The sequence below is a fragment of the Panulirus ornatus genome, chromosome 23 (genome assembly GCF_036320965.1).
Source record: "Panulirus ornatus isolate Po-2019 chromosome 23, ASM3632096v1, whole genome shotgun sequence".
In the NCBI taxonomy this organism is placed as follows: Eukaryota; Metazoa; Arthropoda; class Malacostraca; order Decapoda; family Palinuridae; genus Panulirus; species Panulirus ornatus.
The window spans coordinates 4,164,359-4,188,245 of record NC_092246.1 but is presented as its reverse complement, the minus strand read 5'-3'; the positions used below and the strand labels follow the sequence as shown (position 1 = coordinate 4,188,245).

The 23,887-nt window shown below is 36.8% G+C and overlaps 1 protein-coding gene across 1 annotated transcript; it reads right to left on the bottom strand.

Annotated features, from left to right (window-relative positions):
• Nucleotides 1-65: 65 nt before the first annotated feature.
• On the bottom strand, nt 66-22,782 carry LOC139756728 (uncharacterized). The gene is made up of 8 exons (XM_071676435.1): nt 22,737-22,782; nt 20,509-21,931; nt 19,662-19,781; nt 18,084-18,911; nt 14,210-14,329; nt 11,310-11,551; nt 7,321-7,415; nt 66-567 (listed from the first exon to the last, which is right to left on the bottom strand). Exons 2-8 carry the CDS (start codon nt 21,436-21,438, stop codon nt 365-367), a joined length of 2,538 nt encoding a protein of 845 aa, XP_071532536.1. The 5' UTR covers nt 21,439-21,931; nt 22,737-22,782; the 3' UTR covers nt 66-364.
• Nucleotides 22,783-23,887: the final 1,105 nt, after the last annotated feature.

The window sequence follows — 23,887 nt, the reverse complement described above, 5'->3', positions numbered from 1 at the left end:
AAGGGATTAAACTAAAGTACATGGATCTGTATCTTGGATGTAAGCACCAGTAAACAAAACAAATAGCTTAATGCTAAAATAATTTATTATCATGCATCTTTTTAGTAAAATACAGTCACATATATGATGTGGAAACATTAGAAAAATGTCTTCAGATAAGATGATACATATAAATATCTGCAGCTAAGCGTTAACTGGATGGAAATCAACATTATTCATTTACACTTCTTTAAGCAACAGGAATCCATCCATGTAGTGGTGAGGTTCAGATAACTATGTAGGTAGAACACATCAGAAACTATAATAAACTGTGAAATATGGAATAAGTAACAGAGTAACTTTCACCTATCTCATATCCAATTTGCTATGACTGATACATGAGGTGCTTCAAGTCTTGCTTAAGATGGAACTTCGAATTGAATATTTTCCTGTAGACATCGATGCCAACAGGTTTCTTCCCTTCTTGAATACACTTGTCCACATACACTTTATGCAGTTTCTTTACACTAGTTTCTTGTATGGTACCACTCTGGTTTGGTTGTATTCCAGGATCATCTTTCTGGTGAACTGTTAAAAATCTACTTCAGTTTTTACATCAGCATAGAGTTGGCTGTGTCAACCATGGAATTATCAAAGTTCAAATAATTCATATTACAAAGTAACACTAAAATAAACAGCAAATGAATATCACAATCTGATTATTTGATTTGTGAAGTGTGCTGATTACAATCAGGGTCAACTGAAAGTGATAGACATTTAGTACATAATATGACTGCAGTCAAGTAGTAAGACTTTCCTGATTGGGAATAAAAATGAAAAGCACAGTGTCTTTGTAAGCAATTTCTGCACAGATAATAAGGATATGGGGCAGTTTATTTTTTCAAGAGAGAGAGAGAGAGAGAGAGAGAGAGAGAGAGAGAGAGAGAGAGCCATATGAGAGAGGGAGTTTTACATTCATGGGGCAGCATTTCTCAAACATTCTTTGTCATACAACTTACTGAATTCTTACATGCTGTCTGCAGTAACCATGTCTTCAGCCAGTTTATTCCATTCATCCATTACTCATATACTATAGGTACACCACCGAATTTCTGATAACTGATGCCTCAGCACCTCCTTTAGTCCGGACAAAATTATTTGAGGGAACTTGAAATTACCGCAGCCACCAGATTAGTTTACTGGGCGGCCACAGATGGCGTTGTGTGTAGGGCGCACTTATTTACATTCTTTACGCTGCACTTGTTGGTGGTGATACCACAATTCTGTGAAATTCTTAGCTTATTTTGCTTAAATATAACCCTAGCTATGGCTTCTAAGACATGTGAGAGTGTCAGTCATTGTGTCAAACATAATCACCAGTCCATATTGATCCAAGATACAGTAGAACTGTTGAAAAAATGAATTGTGGTGTTTTGGTGTGTAAGCTGTGTGACATCTACAGTAATAGTTCATCAACTGTTAATGATATAAAGAAGCAAAGGGAGAAAATATCAAAACTCTAGGCAGACAGCGATTCCAAGAAGCAAATGATGATTAGAAAAACTATGAAAGATGGTAAGAGTACTTAGCATGATCAAGTTGTTCCATAAAGAACTTAAAAAATCATAACGTTAGTGTGACTATAGTGAAGGATGGCTTCAAAGATTCAAGAAATGTCATGGAATTTCCATGAATAAAGTGTGTGGAGAAAAGCGGTCTGCAAACCACGAAAGAGCTGCTGAGTATGTGGACGAATTTGCGAAACTCATAGCCGATGAGCACCTCAGTCCTGAGCAGGTGTAAAATGCAGACGAAGCTGCACTATTCTGGATATACACACCTAAGAAAACACTAACAACAGAAGATGAAGAAGACCCCACAGGAATCAAACAATCTAGGAACAGACTTACCATCTTAGGGTGCACAAACATTTAATATTTGTTTAATTTAAACTTCTAGCAGCCCATGGTATACTTTAGACACATGGGAGATCTATAATTAGTGGGTTAGAGGTGTGTTGATGAATCATTATTATGTGACCATGGTTGGTCCAGCAAAATGGTTAATCCGGCAAGGCTTTGGAACCAAGAGTGCCGGAAAATCGGTGATGTATCTGTATACACGTACTTCCTTACATCTTTTTCAACAAGTTTCTTGCTTACTTTCATTGTATGTCCTTTGGTCACTCTATCCCTATATCACTTGAAGAAATGTTCACTGTCAACAATCTGATTTGAAATCTTGAAGGTTGTTTTCAAGTAAATCCTCACTCTTCTCTCTTCCAGGGAGGGAGGAAGGGGAAGTTTTTTTTTTTTTTCAGAGCCTCTAGTTTTTCCTTGTAATTTACCTTTCTTAATTCTGGAACAAATTTTTCCTGCTCTCCTCTAGACTTTCTCTAGCAGCCCTTTGTGCTTCTCTAGGTTTAGTAACCAAACTTGAGAAGTGTAATCTAGTTTTAGCCAAATATAAGATGTGAACACCTTGATGATTAATTCTTTACCCTGGAGCTTAAGTGCTATTCTAATATTTTCCAGCACACAGTTAATCTCCTTAACTATTCTTCTAAGTTTGGACTCAAGTGAACAAGCTGGGAAAATGTGGACTCCCAAGCCTTTCTCACATACAGATTCCTGCAGCTTGTTTCCTGCTAGATGACTATCATATCAAGGCCTTCTTTCACTGTGACCCATCCTTATTATTCAAAATTTGCTTGGTCGAACTTAATCAACCATTTCTCAAACAAACTTCAGAGTTGGTCAAGGTCCATTCATAATGTGATGCAACCCTCCACACTTTCCATTTCCTCATAACCTTAGCATTATCTGCAAACATATTCAGGTAGGAGTCTAGATTGTTAGCCAGTCATTTACATAAACTATGTAATGGTCCTATAACAAAATCCTATGGCACTCTGCTGGTGGCTTCCACCATTTTGAGAAGGTTCCTCTGACAGGCATCCCTTAACCCTTCCTCTTAGATAATCTTTTATCCATCAAAGAAGTTTCCCTTTTGTGCCTACTGGGTGATCCAGCTTCTTAATCAGCTTCCTACTTGGTACACTGTTAAATGCTTTCTGGCAAATTGATATAAACAATCCACGCAACCTTCCCTTTAGTCTAAGACAGACCTCTCTCTCACAGAAATCTAAGAGGTTTGTTACGTGACCTCCCCTCCCTAAAACCATGCTGTCTCTCATTTAGTTGTGTTTGTGAAATTTTAGCAGGAAGATGTAGAGGCGAGTCAGCAAATTGCTAATGCTCTTTGGAGTTGAGGACGTTGCTACAATGAGTAATGTAGGTCTGGCAAAGATTTGAGGTAAGAGAGAAATAAGCAATTCAGGTCCTCACTTTAACTGGGATGTGGTATCAAGAGTGCTAATAGAATGTATTGACAAAACTATGAGGTATAACAAAGTTCAAGGGAGATAAAAATTTGGGAAAATGAGTTAAAGTTTTCCATTCTTTCTCTCTTTCATGCTTGTTTGCTATTTCCAGCATAAGTGAGGTAGTGCCTAGAAAAGACAAATGTGCCTAAGGGGGATAAAATCATAACTGGCTCAGGAGGATTTCCAGGCCCCTGCTTCCACCCCTCTTCGTTGCCCTTTAGGAAACACAACAGATGTGTAGGTAACATTATTTCTCCCATCCCCAAGGAAAGCCAACAAAGCAAAGCATGATAAAATTGTGCAGTCCTGAGTATCTCTTGAAAATGGACGTAAGGAACTAAAACCTGCTTTACTTGCCTATTTTCTTGATTCCTATTTATAACAGACCAAGTAAACACAGCCCCATAGCCTAATTATATGTATCCCCCTGTCCAATGTGGTTTATAGAGTTTACATTTTCCAATAATCCAAATAGTTTAATACCATTCTACAGTTTTGTAAGAAACCCAAGATTTCTGAAAAATGTTTCATTTACATGACTTTGACAAAAAAGTCTTTGTTAGTCTGCCAATCACTTAACTGAATGACATAACCCTGATATACTGAATATATTAAGTTCCTGAACTGAAAAGTTTTTTCTTACTAATAACCTAAATAGCGGAGGCAAAATATGACCTAATCAAAGCCTTCTTAGGTGAAAGAAAAACGTATGCAAAAAAATTGCGTGACAAAATTCAATATCAAGCTTTCATGAAATGCAGGTGAAAGTTTTAAAAATTTACAAGAAAAATGAGACGATGCCCTATATCTGGAAGAAATGACCCTAAAGATCAGAGGAACCCTTCAAAAATTTTTTTGTAAGTTTTATCGCCATATGAAGTTCGATTTGTACCTTTAAACTCAGTTAAGATCAACTCATCTTTTTCCTTTTTAAAGACCTTGGGTCAGCTGACCTACCCTAGATTGTTGTCTATCATTTTCTCTGTTCACGTGGCCAAGCAGGGCATACAGGCAGCACCTTATGGATGTGCATTTGGGTCAGTTGAGCAAGACTGTACATCCCTCCTCATCAGAAATACAAAAACATTCAGATTCGTGCAATATCCTTCCAAACTAATATAATTTTACAATAAATAACTGTCTTTCTAGTGATAGCTTGAGGATGATAATCCTATTATATTTGAAGACTCAATTCCTAGTTAAACAACACATTATTAGTGCCTGTAAACACACTCTAGGTGTGGAAGTTTCTTGCTATGTTTTTAAACATAACTTTTTGTTCTACTGAATAATCTTTATTACATTTTCAATAATCTCTTTGACAATTTTCATGCTTCAGCTGCTACAAATATGTCAAAGAGTTCAGAATAAAAAAAATTCTGTTCATCACAAGCCTGGTAGTTCTCCTTCCCCAAAGGAACATTACCCAGTGTCTGAAATGCTCTCCATTCATTGAAAATGAGACTCACTGTGCCCATGATCAGAGTTTCTGTAAAATCATTAAGAGAAGTATGGGGGATCAGAACATTAACACTATACCTAATTATCGTTTGAAAATCCACAAAATTCACAACCTTTGGTACGAGAGCATAAAAGCATTCAAGTATAAGCTATATCAACAACAGGAAACTTAGCTTTCATACTTTCCAATGATAGATGTTTACCAATCAATGGAAAGTAGGAAGGCTAAGTTTCATGCAGTGGATATGACTCAGACTTTTGCCATGAATGCTTTCATGTTCTCATACCAAGGATGTGAATTTTGTGGATTTTCAGTACACTTATTTCTTAATTCCTTTTATATAACTACTGTTCCGTTCTTTCCTTTTAGGATTCATAACTCACTTAAAACATGAAAGGCAGAGAAATACCATACAAAAGACTAAAGTTATATAAGCTGACTGACAAAGGCCTGTGTATGCTACACCATTTAAAGAAATATGCTTACAATCACTGTTATTTATTTACAATTATTGCAGGATTAATTTCTATGAAACAATCCCTGTTAAACAGAGCATTTCTAAAGGTTTCTGAAGCCAGGACTATGTCACTTCCAGCAGCAGGGAAATAAAGACTCCTTTGGAGTCAGAAGTACTTTGAAGAGACTGTACTCTTAATGATCCAGCCTTGCTAAAGGTGACTTTTCACTTGCATTGTAAGCTCAAGCAAGTGGAATCCAGTAACACCCTTCCAATCATGTTATGCTAATCACAAACAGTCTATGGAAATTAAGATTTCCCTTTAATAAGGACATATTCTCATGTCAAACAGGGGCTGTGACAGCAGAGTTCAGGTAACTAATGTGCCTTGCTAAAAATTATACATACTCAATGCACTCCGATTGATTTATGTGAGAGTTTTTCAGACACATGAATTAAAATTAATAAAAACAAGAGCAACTAACTACGCATCACTATAAATCAACTAGGCAGCATGCCTTAATGAAGCTGCCTGCTGTTCAAAGTTGAACATTGAATGTCATGATCTGTGGATTCACAATAACGAGTTCCTTAAAATATCCTACTGCTTATCATGGAGATAAGCATCAGCCACAACTACCTCATAAGGCATTCCTGAGTACTCTCCATACCTTTCAACAAAAACAAAGGGGATGCAAGTAACAAATTTTTCACCTTAGAACAAATCAAGAAACAAAATATTTTTCACTATACAAAACTGCATTAGGTAAGGGTTGACACCTACTGATAAAGCTTATCAGAATTATGCAAACAATCAACCGCTGTCAACAGCCAATAAGCCAGGTGGGAAACACAATGCAGGCCCACTTGGACACTTAATATACTTGAAACAAAGTGAAATGTAAATTGCATGCAGACTCTGAATACCATTTGGTTGAGCATTAAAGTCTAAAATCCTATGAACAGGAAGCAAAACACTTACAACTACTAGAGGTTATCAAGTGGAGATAGATCCATATCAACTATAATTTTCTGACAGCTGACAAGCTGGCTGACTTGATGTGGCTCAGTTCTGATCCTGGTGAAGTAACTCAATAAACACCACTTTATATCCGCACATCCTTAAAACCTTGCTTTCGTTTTAAAAATAATCAGGCTAATCAGCTCTACAGAATCAGCAAATGGGGCAGCAATGATGACTGCCATAAGATTAAATACCAAGCAACCAATTATGTTCTTCACTGGAACCAAGATTGCATAATGCTCACATATGTACCATAAAGTTGGTTAATTCAGAGAGCTAGTATCATGAGGAAGCCTGAAGAGACAATCCTTCTATCTAGTCATAGCTGTTATGTGAATATATCTTTCTAAACTAGCTAATACTCTTGTCAATTACTATGGGTAGCATGGCAGTCACTTTGTCGTCATATATAGGACTTTCATATAATATGTGGTTCACTTTGTGAGAAGTCATCAAAATCTGGAGTCCCCGCAGCTCAATGTTAAATGTAGAACAAAACTGACATACACAACAATACCATCAATCCGGTAAACTGAGCAGCATTCATAATTAAAATATATGAAATCAATGGATTAATACCATAGCTCCTACATCCATCAATGAGACCTATAATAATTTTTCATAGCTTCTGATAAAAGACTGAAATTCTTATTCCTACGTTCCTCTTTCTAGATTTTCTTCTTTTTTCACTCTTCATTTTATTTCAATATTCTCATTATGTTACAATCTAAATCTTAACATAGTGATATGAATGTTTTATAGTGACCAACACGAATGGGTAAAGCATGCCCTAATCAAGGCCATACAAAAAAAGACGGTGTAGAGATATGCTTATCTAATACAGTATGCAGACAACACACAACAGATTGGCATACAACATACCCAATGCATGTATCAAAGATCATTAAGTTAAAGATTAAGAACACAAAAATCTTTCGATTCTTTAAAAGTGGGCTGAAATCACGACTAAGAACATCACCTTACTAGAACTCTTACAACTAGGGTGAACTCACCTGTAACTGTTGTGCATGACTGGATGTGTTGATAAGCGTACTCCAGGTCCTTCTCTGGGGTTTTGTTGGCTGGTGATTTTATGACACAGTTAAATCTGAAAGTAAAAACGGCAATGTCTAATGCTGAGTGGGGATGCTAAAAAGCTGAACTGCCAAAGTGCATGCATAAATGAAGAAAATCATAATGTTCATATGGTGGTTATGTGATAAATCAAGTTTAACAAATAATGTTATGAAAAACAAAAAATTATAAGCTCAACCATGCCCAACATGTAAATAGAGAAAAGTCTAATCATCATGATTAGACACTGATGACCTACAATGACAAGTTTCTACAATAACTCAGAGCAAACAATAACCAAGAAAACCATCAAGTATGACCCATAATTAGTAGTATTATGCATAAATTGGTCAATCAGGAAGTGCTGCAATAAGAGACAACTTTAACTTTCAGCATGGAAAATTATGAAAAGAATTCTTGTTTGTACCACTTCATTTGAAATAACAAATACTATAGAGTGGTATTTATTAGAAAGGTTGATTCTGATCAGGAAGTCAAACAGGAAATTAAAGGTACAACGAAAATCAATAAAATCACTGAGTACAAAATTAAGTCTGATTTGAAAACAAAAACAATCAATAGTTATGGTAGCAAAAAGTGAGCATTTCAATGAGAAAAAAGTGAGCATCTTAATGAGAGAAGAAAAGTGAGCATCTTAATGAGAGAAGGAAAGTGAGCATCTTAATGAGAGAAGAAAAGTGAGCATCTTAATGAGAGAAGAGGTACCTTTCTTGTATATCAATATCTCTGATGCCCATTCCTCACCAAATTCCCTCAATGGGGTGAGCACAGCAAGTCTCCATAACTGATGAACTCCAGTGTTGCTTTTTAGCCTTTAGTGTCTTGCCCTTAACAAGCCACTTGCAAAGGGCAACTCTAAGCAGTGTTTCCAGAGGCTCCTACCTAAGAGTTCCTAATGACTACTACCTAATGTTCTTGCATAATGCTCCAACCTACTACTTCTACCTAATGCTCCTACCTAATGTTCCCACCTGCTACTTCTACCAAAAGTTTCTCCTTAATGCTCCTGTCTAATGTTCCAACATACAACTTTTACATATTGCCCCTAACTTTTTGCTACAATGCAGGGCTAGTGCACAGCACTCATCACTTTCCTAATCTCAGAAAAAAATTACAGTATGGTATCACGAAAGATGAGAACTTATACAGGATGTGTCAAAGCAAATGTTTGGATTTACATGTCAGGGTCAAGTTCATAACTGAAGTGAAGCTATGACTATGTTTAAATCAAATTTCATGGTAAACAATCATAAAGCACAATTAAGAAAATCAAGATAATGTAATGATGATAGGCTAATAGAGAAACAGAGATTAACATACGGTGGTTAAGTTTCTCCTTTCATTCTAACTTTCATAATGATTATTTTGATTAGAAAAAAAAATCCAGGCAGACTTTAGAGAACTATTTTGGTAGGTCACAAATTACATATATGAGTTTCCTCTCCAAACTAGGTTGAACTATTAAAGCAGTATCTTGCAAGGCTGAGCCTAAAGGTAACTGATACTTTAAGTTAATGGACTAGAGCTATACCTGAATACGTTTGGAGATGATGTTAAACATATCAGAACAATTCAAACAAGACTTAAACAGGGTCCAGCCTTTGTCACATACATGATTATGAAATTCAGTTTGCCCAGTGCAGCTGAAGTATGGAAGAACACAATAAAATGATTCTGGATTATGCATATAATCTAAAACAGCAAACTGCAACTCTACATGTGAGAGACATAGGAGTAGACAACATACCTGGCATGTCACCAGAACCACATTCTAAGAGTAGTAAAGGAGAAACAGTGTATATTAGAAGCAAATCAAAACTGTGATCAAGTTCAACAATATGTCCAATAAACATTTATGAATATATCATCATAAAATCAAAGTATTTTCTATCATTATACTTGATCATTGTTTCCTGCATCAATGAGGTAATGCTAGGAAATAGACAAAGAAAGACCCATCCACTCATACAGACACATACATACATACGTGCCCATATACGTACATATACATTATACTTATCAACATATACACATATACATATGCATACACAGCCATACACATCCATTCCCGGCGCCACCCACCTCCACAGGAAGCAGCATCGCCACTCCCTGCATCAGCAAGGTAGCACCAAGAAAACAGAAAAAAAGGCCACATTCGTTCACAGTAAGTCTGGCTGTTTTGAGTAACACACCTATACCACAACTCCCTACCCACATCCAGGCCCCTCAAACCTTTCCATGGTTTACCTAAGACATTTCAAATGTTCTGGTTCAGTCCACTGACAGCACGTCAACCCCGGTATACCACATTGTTCCAGTTCACTCTATTCCTTGCACCTCTCACACCCTCCTGCATGTTCAGGCCCTGCTCGCTCAAAATCTTTTTCACTCCATCCTTCCACCTTCAATTTGATCTGCTTCTCTGTGTTCCAACTCTGACACATACATGCTCTTTCTCAGCCTTTCCTCACTCATTCTCTCTATATGTCCAAACCATTTCAACACACTCCTCTGCTCTCTTAACTATACTTCTTATTTCCACATATCCCTCCTACCCTTTCATTACTTAATCAAACCACCTTACACTACATATTGTCCGTAAACATTTCATTTCCTTACTTCAACAGACACAGATTTGCTAGAGTAGGTACAATGGCAATCAACCAAAAACTGTACCTGATGTATGATAGCTATGTTACAAGAAAAGGATAAGGATAAAAGCACGCACTCCCTTACATGAGAAGAAAGAAAGAAAATGCAAGAAGATTACAATTTTTGATTTTGTAACTTGATATGATAATGATCATAATGAACATTTCTTTGAGACATGAAGTATCTAATTCACTATTGACATAACAAGACATTAGGCATGAAAAGAGAGAAAATACAAGAGAAAATACTCTAAAGTAAAATAGCAGTGGACATGGGGAACTAGCTAACTGCAGAAACACTGCACAAAGCATCAAAAAATTTAAGAGTTAACACAGCAAAAAAGAGACTAAAAGATAGGGTTTTATGAGCATACCATTCCCTCCCAACAAACAAAAACAGATAATAAGACAACATAAATCCCCACATAAGGGGACACTTTGAGAGGAGATCCCTTCCAGTATTTTAAAGAGAAGCAAACATGAACTTTCATAAACCCCTTTCTGACATTTTCACACATGATTTCAAAGACTATACAGCAGTGTTGTACATAGTATCAATTATCATTTGTATATCAGACACACTGTCCAAATTAATATAAAACAAGTAATATCAAAGTCATTTCATACCTTAAGGAGAAAAATATTTCGTCATACATGAAAGCAACAATGTCCACTCTTATCTTTGACAGCTGGGAAGAAGTAGCCCCTCCCTGGCTATTACAAAGCTAAGTTTCTTTTATACTGTTTACCTCTCCTTGTGTAAAGAAACAAACAACTTGTAAGGGTACAGAAACCCTGAGTGTAATTTGTAGTAGTTGTTGGTAGGAGCCTCTGAAAACACTGCATCTGAGTTGCCTTCTACAAGCAGCACGTTAAGGGTGACGCACTGAAAGCTAAGAAACAGCACTGGTATTTACCAGTTATACAGACTTTTGTTGTGGCTACACCCTTGAGGAAGTTCCCAGAGGAAACAAGGATCAGATATACAGAGATTGACAGATAGATAGATATAAAAAAACTGTGTGGATATTACAGGCTGGATATGGTAACATTCAATAAAATCAATTTCACCCTACATCTGCTTTAAAACAAAGGATATAAGTTACATATCACATCATCCATTGAAGAGAAATTCACCTATGTCCATATTTTTCATGTAACTGTGCACTACAATACACCAATTTCAATCATGGTACCATAAATTTTAATGACAACTTACGAGTTACAGTTTTCACCTTTATATAACATGTTCATACCTTTCTTTCAAAATTTTCCTGTAGACAAAACTGCCAATTGGAATTCTTTTATCTCTGGAACACTGCTCCTTATACATGCGGTACATCTTTTCTACATTGAGATTATGTGGCAGAAAGAGTCTGTTGGTGCCAGTGATCTCACTATTACAGCTCTCTATAGGGAATGATCTTATATGACAGCAAGCATAGTCTATGTCCTCTTCTTGGGTCTTGTTTTTTGGTGAATGATGCCCACGTCGATCCTGTGTAATATGTAAAATTCAAGGATGACAATTCAATTAACTAAAGATAATAATACAACCTTTCCAACCAGTAACAAATCTTTTGCATGCTTTGCAGACAGTATATTTTCTCTATCGTGAAAATGAAATACAGTACTCAAAAGAAACACACTTTCAACCTATCCCAGTTACGGCAACTCAGACCACCATAAAAGATTTGACAATAAAGTAAACATCATCCTCACACAACCAATCCTTCCAGGATATCCAGTCAAACTATTGACCTCACTACTTCAACAAATAAGCAAGACTTTGTTTCCTACATATGAGTTAGTTGCTAATGCACACATCACTCTCGAGATTAAAGCCACTACTTTGATATACTCATTCATATATACTTGCAAGCTTCTCATGAACACCTTTCATTGTCCTTCCGATTCCCATTCTACACAGTCATTTCACTTTAAGACTTAACACAATCATAATTCTTCTATCCTCCCAACAACATTAAAGAGCAATTGTCTTCAAAAAGTACACACCTAATGAAAGGTTATAATTAAGAAAATATATTCCTATTCAATATTCACGCAGATAATCACTAGTGCTACCACCATACTGATTATACTAATGATCAGGTCTATTGAACATTTCTATCAAAAAACAAAGAACTTTTACCATTCCTCCAGCAAACTTTGAAAACTTCCATGACTGAATTAGATATTTAACATCCTGTCCATAAATCTCGAAATGCAGTAAACTTCATCCCACACACAGTTTCTATGCAAAATTCTCTAGAGTTTCTTTTGCTATTTTTCATTCACACATATTTCACACGAATGTTCTCTTTAATGTATAAGTTTTTTCCTTTCCTAAACAAATTCATGTAAACTAATCTATTATGATGATTACTGCTTGCATGTTATTTTCTTAGACAACATAACATTCGTTATTTCACTGTTGTACCATTATTTGCTGCCCTGAAAAGTGTTGATCTGCAATGGCAAATATGTTCCCTTCACTACTTTCTATGTATCAAAGAAACTTTTCCAAGCTACATCCAAATTCTTCATTTATGACATCATCCCTGCTTATCAATCCACACATTAAAGTATGTAAGTCTAAAATCTATATCATTTCATGAGTGTCATTTTGATCATGGTCAAAAATATTGAAAGCTACCTTAAAAGTATCCATCAGTGATAACTTACCAAACTTTCCTCCATTGGCACATTATTGACGAGATACTTGTTTGTACCTAAAACTAAGTCTAATATGTTCGTATTGCATGCAGTCTATAAATTTACTATATTAAGGAAATGTCAGGCAAGTATCAGCAAAGTATGTTAAAACCTCTCATTATAATCAAACTTGGTACATAAAGTTTTTGTTCACAATTCATAAAATCTTTTGTCTACTTTTTGTGTTTGTATAAATGAGCCTGTGAACTAATCCTATCTTTCCTTATGAAGTTTATTTCTAATTTCCATAAAAATGGTGTCAATACTATCAATGGTTACTATGTTATTCTGCATATTAAAACTACCTTTAAATAACAGCAAGACATTACTATCTTATTGTTGTTCCCAGAACTACACATTCTAACCAAGACTCAGAGACACCATTATATCAGTGCTCCTCTAATGCAATTTTCACTGTCTACAGTATAGAGTGCATCTGTTTCTAAAGAAGATATCAATATATTTATAAGTGGGAGAATGGAGTGAGGGGCACTTTGAGCAGTTGGAATGGAATGATGTAGTATACTGGGGTCAACATGCTGTCAGTGGGCTGACCTAGGGCATTTGAAACATATGGGGTAAACCATGGAAAGGTCTGTGAGGCCTGGATGTGGATAAGGAATTGTGGTTTCGGTGCATCACACATGACAGCTTGAGAACGAATGTGAGCAAATGTGGCTTTTTTTTCAGTTTTCCTGGGGATACCTTGTTGACACGGGGGTGGCAATGCTATTTCCTGTGGGGTGGGGTGGTGCTGAGAATGGATGAAGGCAAGCGAGTATGAGTATATACATATGTATATAAATGTGTGTGCATGTATATGTGTATTTGTCGATATGTATATGTATGTACATATACATATACAATCCCTGGGGATAGGAAAGAAAGAATACTTCCCACATATTCCCTGTCTTGTAGAAGGCGACTAAAAGGGGAGAGAGCGGGGGGGCTGGAAATCCTCCCCTCTCATTTTTAATCTTCCAAAAGAAGGAACAGAGAAGGGGGTCAAGTGAGGATATCCCCTCAAAGGCTTAGTCCTCTGTTCTTAACGCTATCTTGCTTATGCAGGAAATCGCGAATAGTATGAAAAAAAAATATATACATATTTGAGTGTGTATGCATATATGTGTGTATATGAGGGAATGGGTCTTTCTTTGTCTATAAATATATAATTTGTTACTCCAGTAATATTCATGAAATTATCATACAAAACTTGACAAATTAGTTTTGAATATATTACACTACTGTGTGGTACTTCAGCACTCTTGAAGCTGAAAATGCTGATGTATACAAAAAGGTATCAATGAACAAAATAATATTATTAAGTCTTCACCATGAACTAGAAGAAAGGAAAGGACAAAGTCTTGTTTTATAATATTAACCACAAATATTTTCTAAATATTCTTAGCACTGAAGATGATCAGTTGACTTTCATACTTACTTTCAGAGCAAATGGTGACTGGCAGGCTACAGCTTGCAATACACGGTCCACTCGACCGTTGGATAACCCATGCAGCTGGAGAAAAGCATTCTTGCAGACTCGAACTGGCTCCTCACCTGGCTAGAAAACAAACATTATAAGGGGTAACGGAGTAAATTTCAGCCAAACTACCCTAAAGAACTCTGTATAATACAACTGCTTGTATGTTTAATAGTCCAGAACATGGAGAAGTATTGCAGCCACTGCAATTTAAAAAAGATTCTGCCTCCACTATGTGAGGGAAGCATGTAAGGACAGGGATGAGTGGAGGCTCTTTTGCCATGGTCATCCACTTGATGGGAGTTCCTGGAAGAAATAGGCATCAGAGATAAAGAAAGACAGACAATTAAGTTGATAGACTAATCTACTTCAAGCAAAGGAACAGGCATATTTGGGTGTGAATGTGCATGTGTGCTTACAGTATCTTCACTACTTCATCATAATTTCCCCTGGATCCCGAAAATTCAATACCTCCACTTACTTCTTCCATCTACTGCATAAATCCTGTTCTTTTATAAGATTGCACCATCCTAGTCTCTTGTATTTTCTGTTTCACTATTTTATACATCAACTTAGATGGCACAGGCAACTAAGGCCCTAATCAAGGCTATCCCATTAATGCCATATGTTATTATCATTATCATACTTAATCAGTTTCCCATGTCAAGCGAGGTAGTGCTAGGAAAAAGACAAAAAATGGCCCATCCACTCATATACACATATATATACATAAATGCACACATACATGCAAGTATATTTATCAACATATACATTCATTTATTTATTTATTATATTTTGCTTTGTCGGTCTCCTGCGTTAGCGAGGTAGCCCAAGGAAACAGACGAAAGAATGGCCCAACCCACCTACATACATATGTATATACATACACGTCCACACACACAAATATACATACCTATACATCTCAATGTATACATATATATATATACACACACAGACATATACATATATACACATGTACATAATTCATACTGTCTGCCTTTATTTATTCCCATCGCCACCTCGCCACACATGGAATAACAACCCCCTCCCCCCAATACATATACATATATATATATATATATATATATATATTGGATGGTATTGCAGTAGAATTTATTAAAAAAGGGGGTGACTGTATTGTTGACTGGTTGGTAAGGTTATTTAATGTATGTATGACTCATGGTGAGGTGCCTGAGGATTGGCGGAATGCGTGCATAGTGCCATTGTACAAAGGCAAAGGGGATAAGAGTGAGTGCTCAAATTACAGAGGTATAAGTTTGTTGAGTATTCCTGGTAAATTATATGGGAGGGTATTGATTGAGAGGGTGAAGGCATGTACAGAGCATCAGATTGGGGAAGAGCAGTGCGGTTTCAGAAGTGGTAGAGGATGTGTGGATCAGGTGTTTGCTTTGAAGAATGTATGTGAGAAATACTTAGAAAAGCAAATGGATTTGTATGTAGCATTTATGGATCTGGAGAAGGCATATGATAGAGTTGATAGGGATGCTCTGTGGAAGGTATTAAGAATATATGGTATGGGAGGCAAGTTGTTGGAAGCAGTGAAAAGTTTTTATCGAGGATGTAAGGCATGTGTACGTGTAGGAAGAGAGGAAAGTGATTGGTTCTCAGTGAATGTAGGTTTGCGGCAGGGGTGTGTGATGTCTCCATGGTTGTTTAATTTGTTTATGGATGGGGTTGTAAGGGAGGTAAATGCAAGAGTCCTGGAAAGAGGGGCAAGTATGAAGTCTGTTGGGGATGAGAGAGCTTGGGAAGTGAGTCAGTTGCTGTTCGCTGATGATACAGCGCTGGTGGCTGATTCATGTGAGAAACTGCAGAAGCTGGTGACTGAGTTTGGTAAAGTGTGTGGAAGAAGAAAGTTGAGAGTAAATGTGAATAAGAGCAAGGTTATTAGGTACAGTAGGGGTGAGGGTCAAGTCAATTGGGAGGTGAGTTTGAATGGAGAAAAACTGGAGGAAGTGAAGTGTTTTAGATATCTGGGAGTGGATCTGTCAGCGGATGGAACCATGGAAGCGGAAGTGGATCATAGGGTGGGGGAGGGGGCGAAAATTTTGGGAGCCTTGAAAAATGTGTGGAAGTCGAGAACATTATCTCGGAAAGCAAAAATGGGTATGTTTGAGGGAATAGTGGTTCCAACAATGTTGTATGGTTGCGAGGCGTGGGCTATGGATAGAGTTGTGCGCAGGAGGATGGATGTGCTGGAAATGAGATGTTTGAGGACAATGTGTGGTGTGAGGTGGTTTGATCGAGTAAGTAACGTAAGGGTAAGAGAGATGTGTGGAAATAAAAAGAGCGTGGTTGAGAGAGCAGAAGAGGGTGTTTTGAAATGGTTTGGGCACATGGAGAGAATGAGTGAGGAGAGATTAACCAAGAGGATATATGTGTCGGAGGTGGAGGGAACGAGGAGAAGAGGGAGACCAAATTGGAGGTGGAAAGATGGAGTGAAAAAGATTTTGTGTGATCGGGGCCTGAACATGCAGGAGGGTGAAAGGAGGGCAAGAAATAGAGTGAATTGGAGTCATGTGGTATACAGGGGTTGACGTGCTGTCAGTGGATTGAAGCAAGGCATGTGAAGCGTCTGGGGTAAACCATGGAAAGCTGTGTAGGTATGTATATTTGCGTGTGTGGACGTGTGTATGTACATGTGTATGGGGGGGGGGGGCCATTTCTTTCGTCTGTTTCCTTGCGCTACCTCGCAAACGCGGGAGACAGCGACAAAGTATAAAAAAAAAAAAAAAAAAAAAAAAAAAAAAAAAAAAAAATATATATATATATATATATACACACACATACACAGACATATACACAAGTACATATTCATACTTGCTTGCCTTCAGCCATTCGTTGTGCTACCCTGCTGGAACATTTAGAATGAGAGAGATGGGCAGAAACTGGATTTTAGAAGCATTAAACTTAATCAAGATGCATCTACCCCCTATGGGAAATCTTGTCTGAGTTTATGGGTGAAGTTCTGATAAAACAGGATGAATATTAAGCACGAAAGGATCGAGCATACTTAAAGGAAGAGGAGGAATACAATGTTGAGCTGTCAGCATGAGCAATTCTGAATACCTATTGAAGAAAGGATATCAGTAATAAAAAGAAGGCAGATCAAAGGAGACAGGACAGAATTCTGAGGAACACCAATACTGATAGAGAAAAAGGAACATGGAGATCCATTCAAAATTAATGAGAAAGACCAAAGAGGAAGCTCGGTATAAGGGAATATAGTGAGGGGATAAGCTAGAGGAGGAGAGCTTGGAGATGAGACTCTGATACCATAGTTTATCATGAGCTTCTGATATATCATGCGATACAACATAACAGATGTTTGAAGATTGGAAAGGATATCACCATGGGATCTTGCCTTGTGAGGGCGTACAGATTATTAAGGAGGACTGTGTTATTCGAGATGTTTAAGAAAATGGGAAAAGAGGATGAATTCAGACCGTAAAAACTTAAATGAGAGCAGCAAGCCAATTATTGGAGGGGTCCTCCTTCTGTGGGATAAGCTGTGCCAATGCAGGTTGGAAAAGCGTTAGTTTATAAACAGATGCAGAGCAGACAAGCAGGCACAGGTGCAAGTTCAGCACATGCCTTCAGAACAAGACAATGGATGCCATCTGGTCCATAAACCTTACCTGTGCCAGAGATAAGTCATACATCCATTTAACTGACTGAGACTAAGTTCTGAACTCCCTTCTAAAGTTCATTCCTCATCATTCTTTTTTATGAGTTTGAACAATCCTTTCCATCTTACCCTTTGCTATCCACAGTTCTATCTACTCATTGTTCCATATCACATAGCTAACATTACCTTTAACTGTATATTGTATATTCTTGTATATGTCCTCGTAAACTTTTCTACCACTTTCTCCCCATCTTTCTGCATGATGGGGACCAGCACCACCTTTTGAGCAATGTAAGTGTTCTGTCTTGTGAAGTCTGCCAATTTCCAAAAGCTATCAAATATTCTTTTCCTACTCTCATGGGTGCCTTGTTCAGGGATGCACCTGTATTTACACCCACACTCCTTGTCAATATAAAATTTTTCTTCCTTAAGCTTTCCTGATGCGGTGAAATATGCTGCCCCACTATTTCTCTTTGCTTTTCTCTCCTTTCGGGACATTACTCTGCAGTCCCCAACTCTCTTCCTCCTCCTCGTATTTGATGCAACTGACTTATTTTCCAAGTCTATTATATGCTCTTGAATTTCTGGTGCAGCACTATTATACAAGTTTGAATTATTTGTCAAGGGTCTATGTTCAATGGTATTTGACACAGTCTGAGTTTTGGGGTCTGTATAATCCCTGTTCTTTGTGGCTGCATCATTCCTACTGCTGTTTTCCTGATTAACCTTAGATTTCTCAGTTTGACGATAGACCCAGAGACTAACAGGGGCCCTACCCTCCTCCTGACATACTCTTTTATACAATTCATACATTTTTTTCACTGATAATTCTTTTCCCCCAGTTCCATTGACCTCAGAGGAGATGTGACTCTGGTGAAGGCCTTGCAGCTGGTTATCTGAGAATATGCAGACTGACTCCTTACTCATGTGCTTCAAAGATAAAATGTGTCGAATTACAAAATTTATATCATCCTCAGATGTCTTGTTACTTGGTGTGTGTTGTCCACGTCGGTCCTGTATTAAAGACAAAGAGAAATGCAACATTATACTCTGGACAGGATATGTGGCTATCAAAAAAAGTAGTTTAAAGGTAATCTTATACTCTCCAATGAATAAATCCAAAAGCCATATGGAATAACAAAATAAGAAAGCAGTCCTTTAATTACAAATGTATTTCCTGCAAAAGGCTTTCATTCAACAAAAACTGTTCTAAATTTAGACATTCATCCAAAGAGTACTCTGACACAAAGTGGAGCATCTGGATTGCAAAAAGAATTGCATAATGTGACAGAAATGTAAGATGCAGCTGAAATTCTGCTAAATGCTGTGAGAAGCTTCAATAATTTAGTATAACACTCACAAAATATGGTATAAGAATGCAATGGCCAGGAGAATGTGAGCTACTGAAATGGGTTTTATGAGAGGCGAATCAAGAGGAGGGAGAATGGACTAATTGAAAAGTAAGGCCAGGAGACAGGAATATGAAGAAGCAAAAGGTTGACTATATGAAAAAGAAAAGAATTGCACTGATATGTAAAATCAATGGATATGAAATGAATAACAAAGTACATGTGATTAATATGAATGTGAACAGAGACAGGAAAGCAACAGGTATGGAGAATAGACAGAAAATAAATGTGTGTTGGTATTTTAATAACAAACCCAAGGAAACCTGTAGATTGCATTAGGTGGAGGGTGTTCTGCATATTATGGCTTGATACAATGCAAAAGAAGCAATAAACAAGAGAAAGACAAACAGTTTACCTGAAGTGCTTCTGGATATTCACAACTGACAGCCTGCAGAACACGATCAAGTCGACCATTGGATACTCCATGAAGATTCAGGAACATGCTTTTACAAATACGTATTTGTTTGCCACAGTTCTGAAATGTATCAAATTTGCAGTTTATTATCAAGTTATGGTCCTGTCCTACATCTGAATCAAGTTCAATGGTTTCATCAATCACTGCAGTAGCTACATCTAATCTTAACATCATAGATGAAATCTGTCATTTTTGTTCTCTAATGAAAAACAAGTCCTGTGAGACTGATCAAGATTTTTCTGTTTTAGAAATGATGAGCATACATCAGGCATTCCACAAAACAGTTATATGAAAACAAGAAAAACTTTTATGTGAAGGATTCATATGAAAACACATGTCCATATTGCCTGAAAAATAAAAAAAATTGCTATGGCACCTATAATGAAACAAAATTATCTTGAAATAATCTTTCTATCCACTGATCTTAAATCCATGCCAATCTATATGAGAAAGATCTTGTGCTTACAGCCATGCACTTGTAGTTGGAATGAAGTTTCTGCTCTAAGGCCCTATATCCTGATCTGAACTTAAAGGCTTGCAAAGGGAAGGTGTACCAAATTCCTAGGAGAAGACTAACTTGCAAGCTACCCCGTATCTTAATACACAGCAAGACATCAAATGCTTTCATTAATCCTACTGAAGAGAGCATCAAACATCTGTGCATGCAACTTAAATTCAAAGTAATAAACAGCAGTGTGTAATGAAATTCAGCACAAAAAATTTGTCAAGACCACATTTTAAATATATCATTGTTGGAGAATAATTAAACATATTATTGAATACTTACAGATAATCTTACATAGTACAGCCTTGTGACAGTCTTCAAATTCTTGTCATCAGGTAATGGAGCTTTCCTTCTTTTTGTTACATTTGGTATGAGAATAACATTTTCTGTGAGGTAGGTGTTTTGTTGTGCAAAGTCCCCAATATCCCAAAATTGCTTGAAGATATGCTCTCTATCTGTCACAGTTCCAAGTTTTGATAAGCATTTATTCTTACACTGACAGTCTCGTTCCACATATCTTTTAGCTTCAACAAGTTTTCCCGCAGCATTGACATATGCTTCTCCACGATTTCTACGTTTTTTTCTATCAAGCTTAACACTAATTCCTTCTTTCCTCACTCTTCTTTTCTTTACACAATTCTTTTCAGGAGTAATTTCCAATCCCTTTATGGTTGTTGACTTTCCTGTTCTTCCCCTTGATAAAGATAAAGAGCAGTTTAGAGGAACTGTAGTATTCACAGCCTGAATGGAAAGAGAACAGTTGCCATACTTCACTTGGCCTTGTGGATTTGAAGGCTGTGGTGGTGCTTGGTGTGGGTGGTGAGTGTGCAAAGACTGTGTTCTCATGTTCATACTTGGGGCCTCATATGAAAAATACTGAACCTGTGTGGGTGGCATCTGTGGAGTAACATGAGTAACTGTCATGTTATTAAAAACAGCATGATAAGACTGAGCTGGTGCTGACTGCGGATGAGCATAACCCATTGTGACCATGCCTGGGGCTCCAGCTATAGGCCCACCTGGTGTAGTGACATCCTGTACTGTTACAGACTGGGCTGTAGGTGCTACTGTAGTACCTCCAAGACTTGTGATGTTACCAACAGTGCTTAAGTTACCATAACTGTGAAGCTGATGTTGAAAGGTGCTATAGTTTGCAACATCCACTGCCTGACCAAGGATATGTGACAGATTAAACTGAGTCTGGTGATCCATTGTTGGTGATTCTCATTAAGTGGACATGCAAAAAGTACCCACATCCCTAAATATTATTTTCAGATCTACAGAATTTTAAATACTTTGGATTACTAACTAGGATTTCTCATGATGAATTCATGTTTTCTTTATCAAGAATATAAATATGAATGTGAAAGAGCATGACTGTACACACTAAGTATCTTTTTTATCATCATTTTCATTACTATCTACTTCTGACTCATTTCAAGCTTGGTTAGTGTCTTCTTCACTCAATCTCATACATCATGCTTACTATCAATATGAAAATACTATCATCTAATATCAATTTATCTATGGCAGTGCAGGTTTTCATTCATTTATTGTATTCACGGTAGAATATTGAATTCCTTTGTGATTCTTCAACTTTCAGCATTTCTTCTAACATACATGTATACTAAGTTGGGTCGTCATCAAAGTTTTCTATTTTCTTTAATGATTTTGCTGTGTAATGTTCTCAAGATTTATGAAGATCCTGTAAAATCCAAAAAAAAAAACATTAATCATTGCTGAACAAAGGGCACTTCTGTACAACTGAATTAATTATAATGAACTAAGACATGTATTCATGACCATGGACTGGGATCAGTCTTACACTGTTCAGTTTCAGTAAAAAAAAAGGCTTTGGAGGCAAACCAACTCATATTTACTCTTACGTCACAACAAGATTTGCCAACACTCTTTGGTGAAGTCTAGATCTATCAACTCCCTCATATTTAGACACCATCCTGATATGGAATGCAAATCACTGAGGTTTCAATATCCAAAAGTTGTGTTTAACCCAAAATAATTTCCTCTAATCATCAGTACTAATATAAATGAAAAGTTTTAGTTCTAATTAACTGATATAATTATCACAAAAATGTTCATCACACCAAAGATAAAGAAATGCCAATTTCTTTTTCAACGTGCATTCTTGGTATATATCTTTCTGAACAAGACACTTTAAGCTAATGTATATCATGTACCAGGATATTTTGCACCTTCTGCATGTGCAATATCAACATAAATGAGATGAATGTCTCAAGAAAAAAATCCATAGGCAATTCACACCGAAAAAGTAGAAAAACTAATGTTTAATTTTTATGGATCTTTCTAGAGATATGTCAGACAAATTCTCAAACGTAAACCAAGCTATTGCTTATCACTACCACTCGTACGTCTTGTAACAACTATGTTCAGTCGAGTCTAAACCAAAAATCCTCGTATTATTTCAAGTTCATCAAATGAATACAGAATTACATATAAAAGTGGAAAAAAGAAGCTTTTCTTAGCAATACCTTACGTCCCTCCAACCAACGTCTCACCCGAGGCTTTCAAAACAATAATAACGCATTTCTTAATAGATGAGTAATATAGAAATTATAAAAATGTATGAAAATCTATGTAGTATTGATAATTATTGATATTTATATTCTACTTGTGTAAAAATGTGTATACATATATTTTAGTTTTTCCCCTAAAACTTTTCACATAAACATTTTTTTTTGTTTTTAGAAATAAATAATCTAGAAAAAGAGCGGGCTCGGTGGTCTACCCAAGCAGGATAAGGAGGAGGAAATTACTGTCATAATTACCGGTAAGTATGAAAAATTTGCATTTTTAATCTGATGAAGTATTATCAAGTACACCATAATGTTATGATCTAACAATTCATGATAATTAGGTTTGTATTGCTGAAGGGGAACTTAAACCTGGATCAGGGGTTGAAGTTTTAATGGTTGCGGTTTTACCCCCCTGTAGGCCAGGGATCTGCAGTGGTAGGTTGAGACATAAACCATTCAGCAAGGTGCAAAGGTTATCACTGAACAATTAATTTTTCAAGGCTGGGTTAGCTGGGGAAGCGTGTGTCTGTTCAGCGAGGGTGTGACTGTCACACATCGCGCGTGAAAAGTCGGCTTTGGCGAGGCTATCAGTGGACGAAAAGGAGTACATTCTTGTCCAATAAGTTATCACCTCAAGTGAGCCCATTATTTCTTGTTACAGACCGTAGGGCGACCTTACAGCTGCTGGAGATCTGAGAGTGAGTCCCAGGCTATATATGATTGGAGAAAAAGGAGAATTACTCTGGGACATGTATTCCTCTTTTTTAAGGCCAGGGACAGAGCAATCATTTGTACCCCATATTAAAAGTTTTACAACATTGAGCCACGAAAAAATGAATCTAGAAAGGCGTAAAAATGTTTCAATATAGTTTGTAAAGGCGTACAGATGTTTCAGTATAGTTTATTAAGGCGTAAAGATATTTCAATAGTTTCTTAGAATCCTAGACTTCTATGGACCATGTTTGTCAGATTGAATGAATGGTTCAATACAGCAACATAATAATGAGGCTTTGTTTAGAAATGATAAGATACCTTACATTATTTAGTATCGTAATTTGTCTCACAAAGGTTTTTATTGTCATGTATTGTTGCTTGGTTTCACTTAC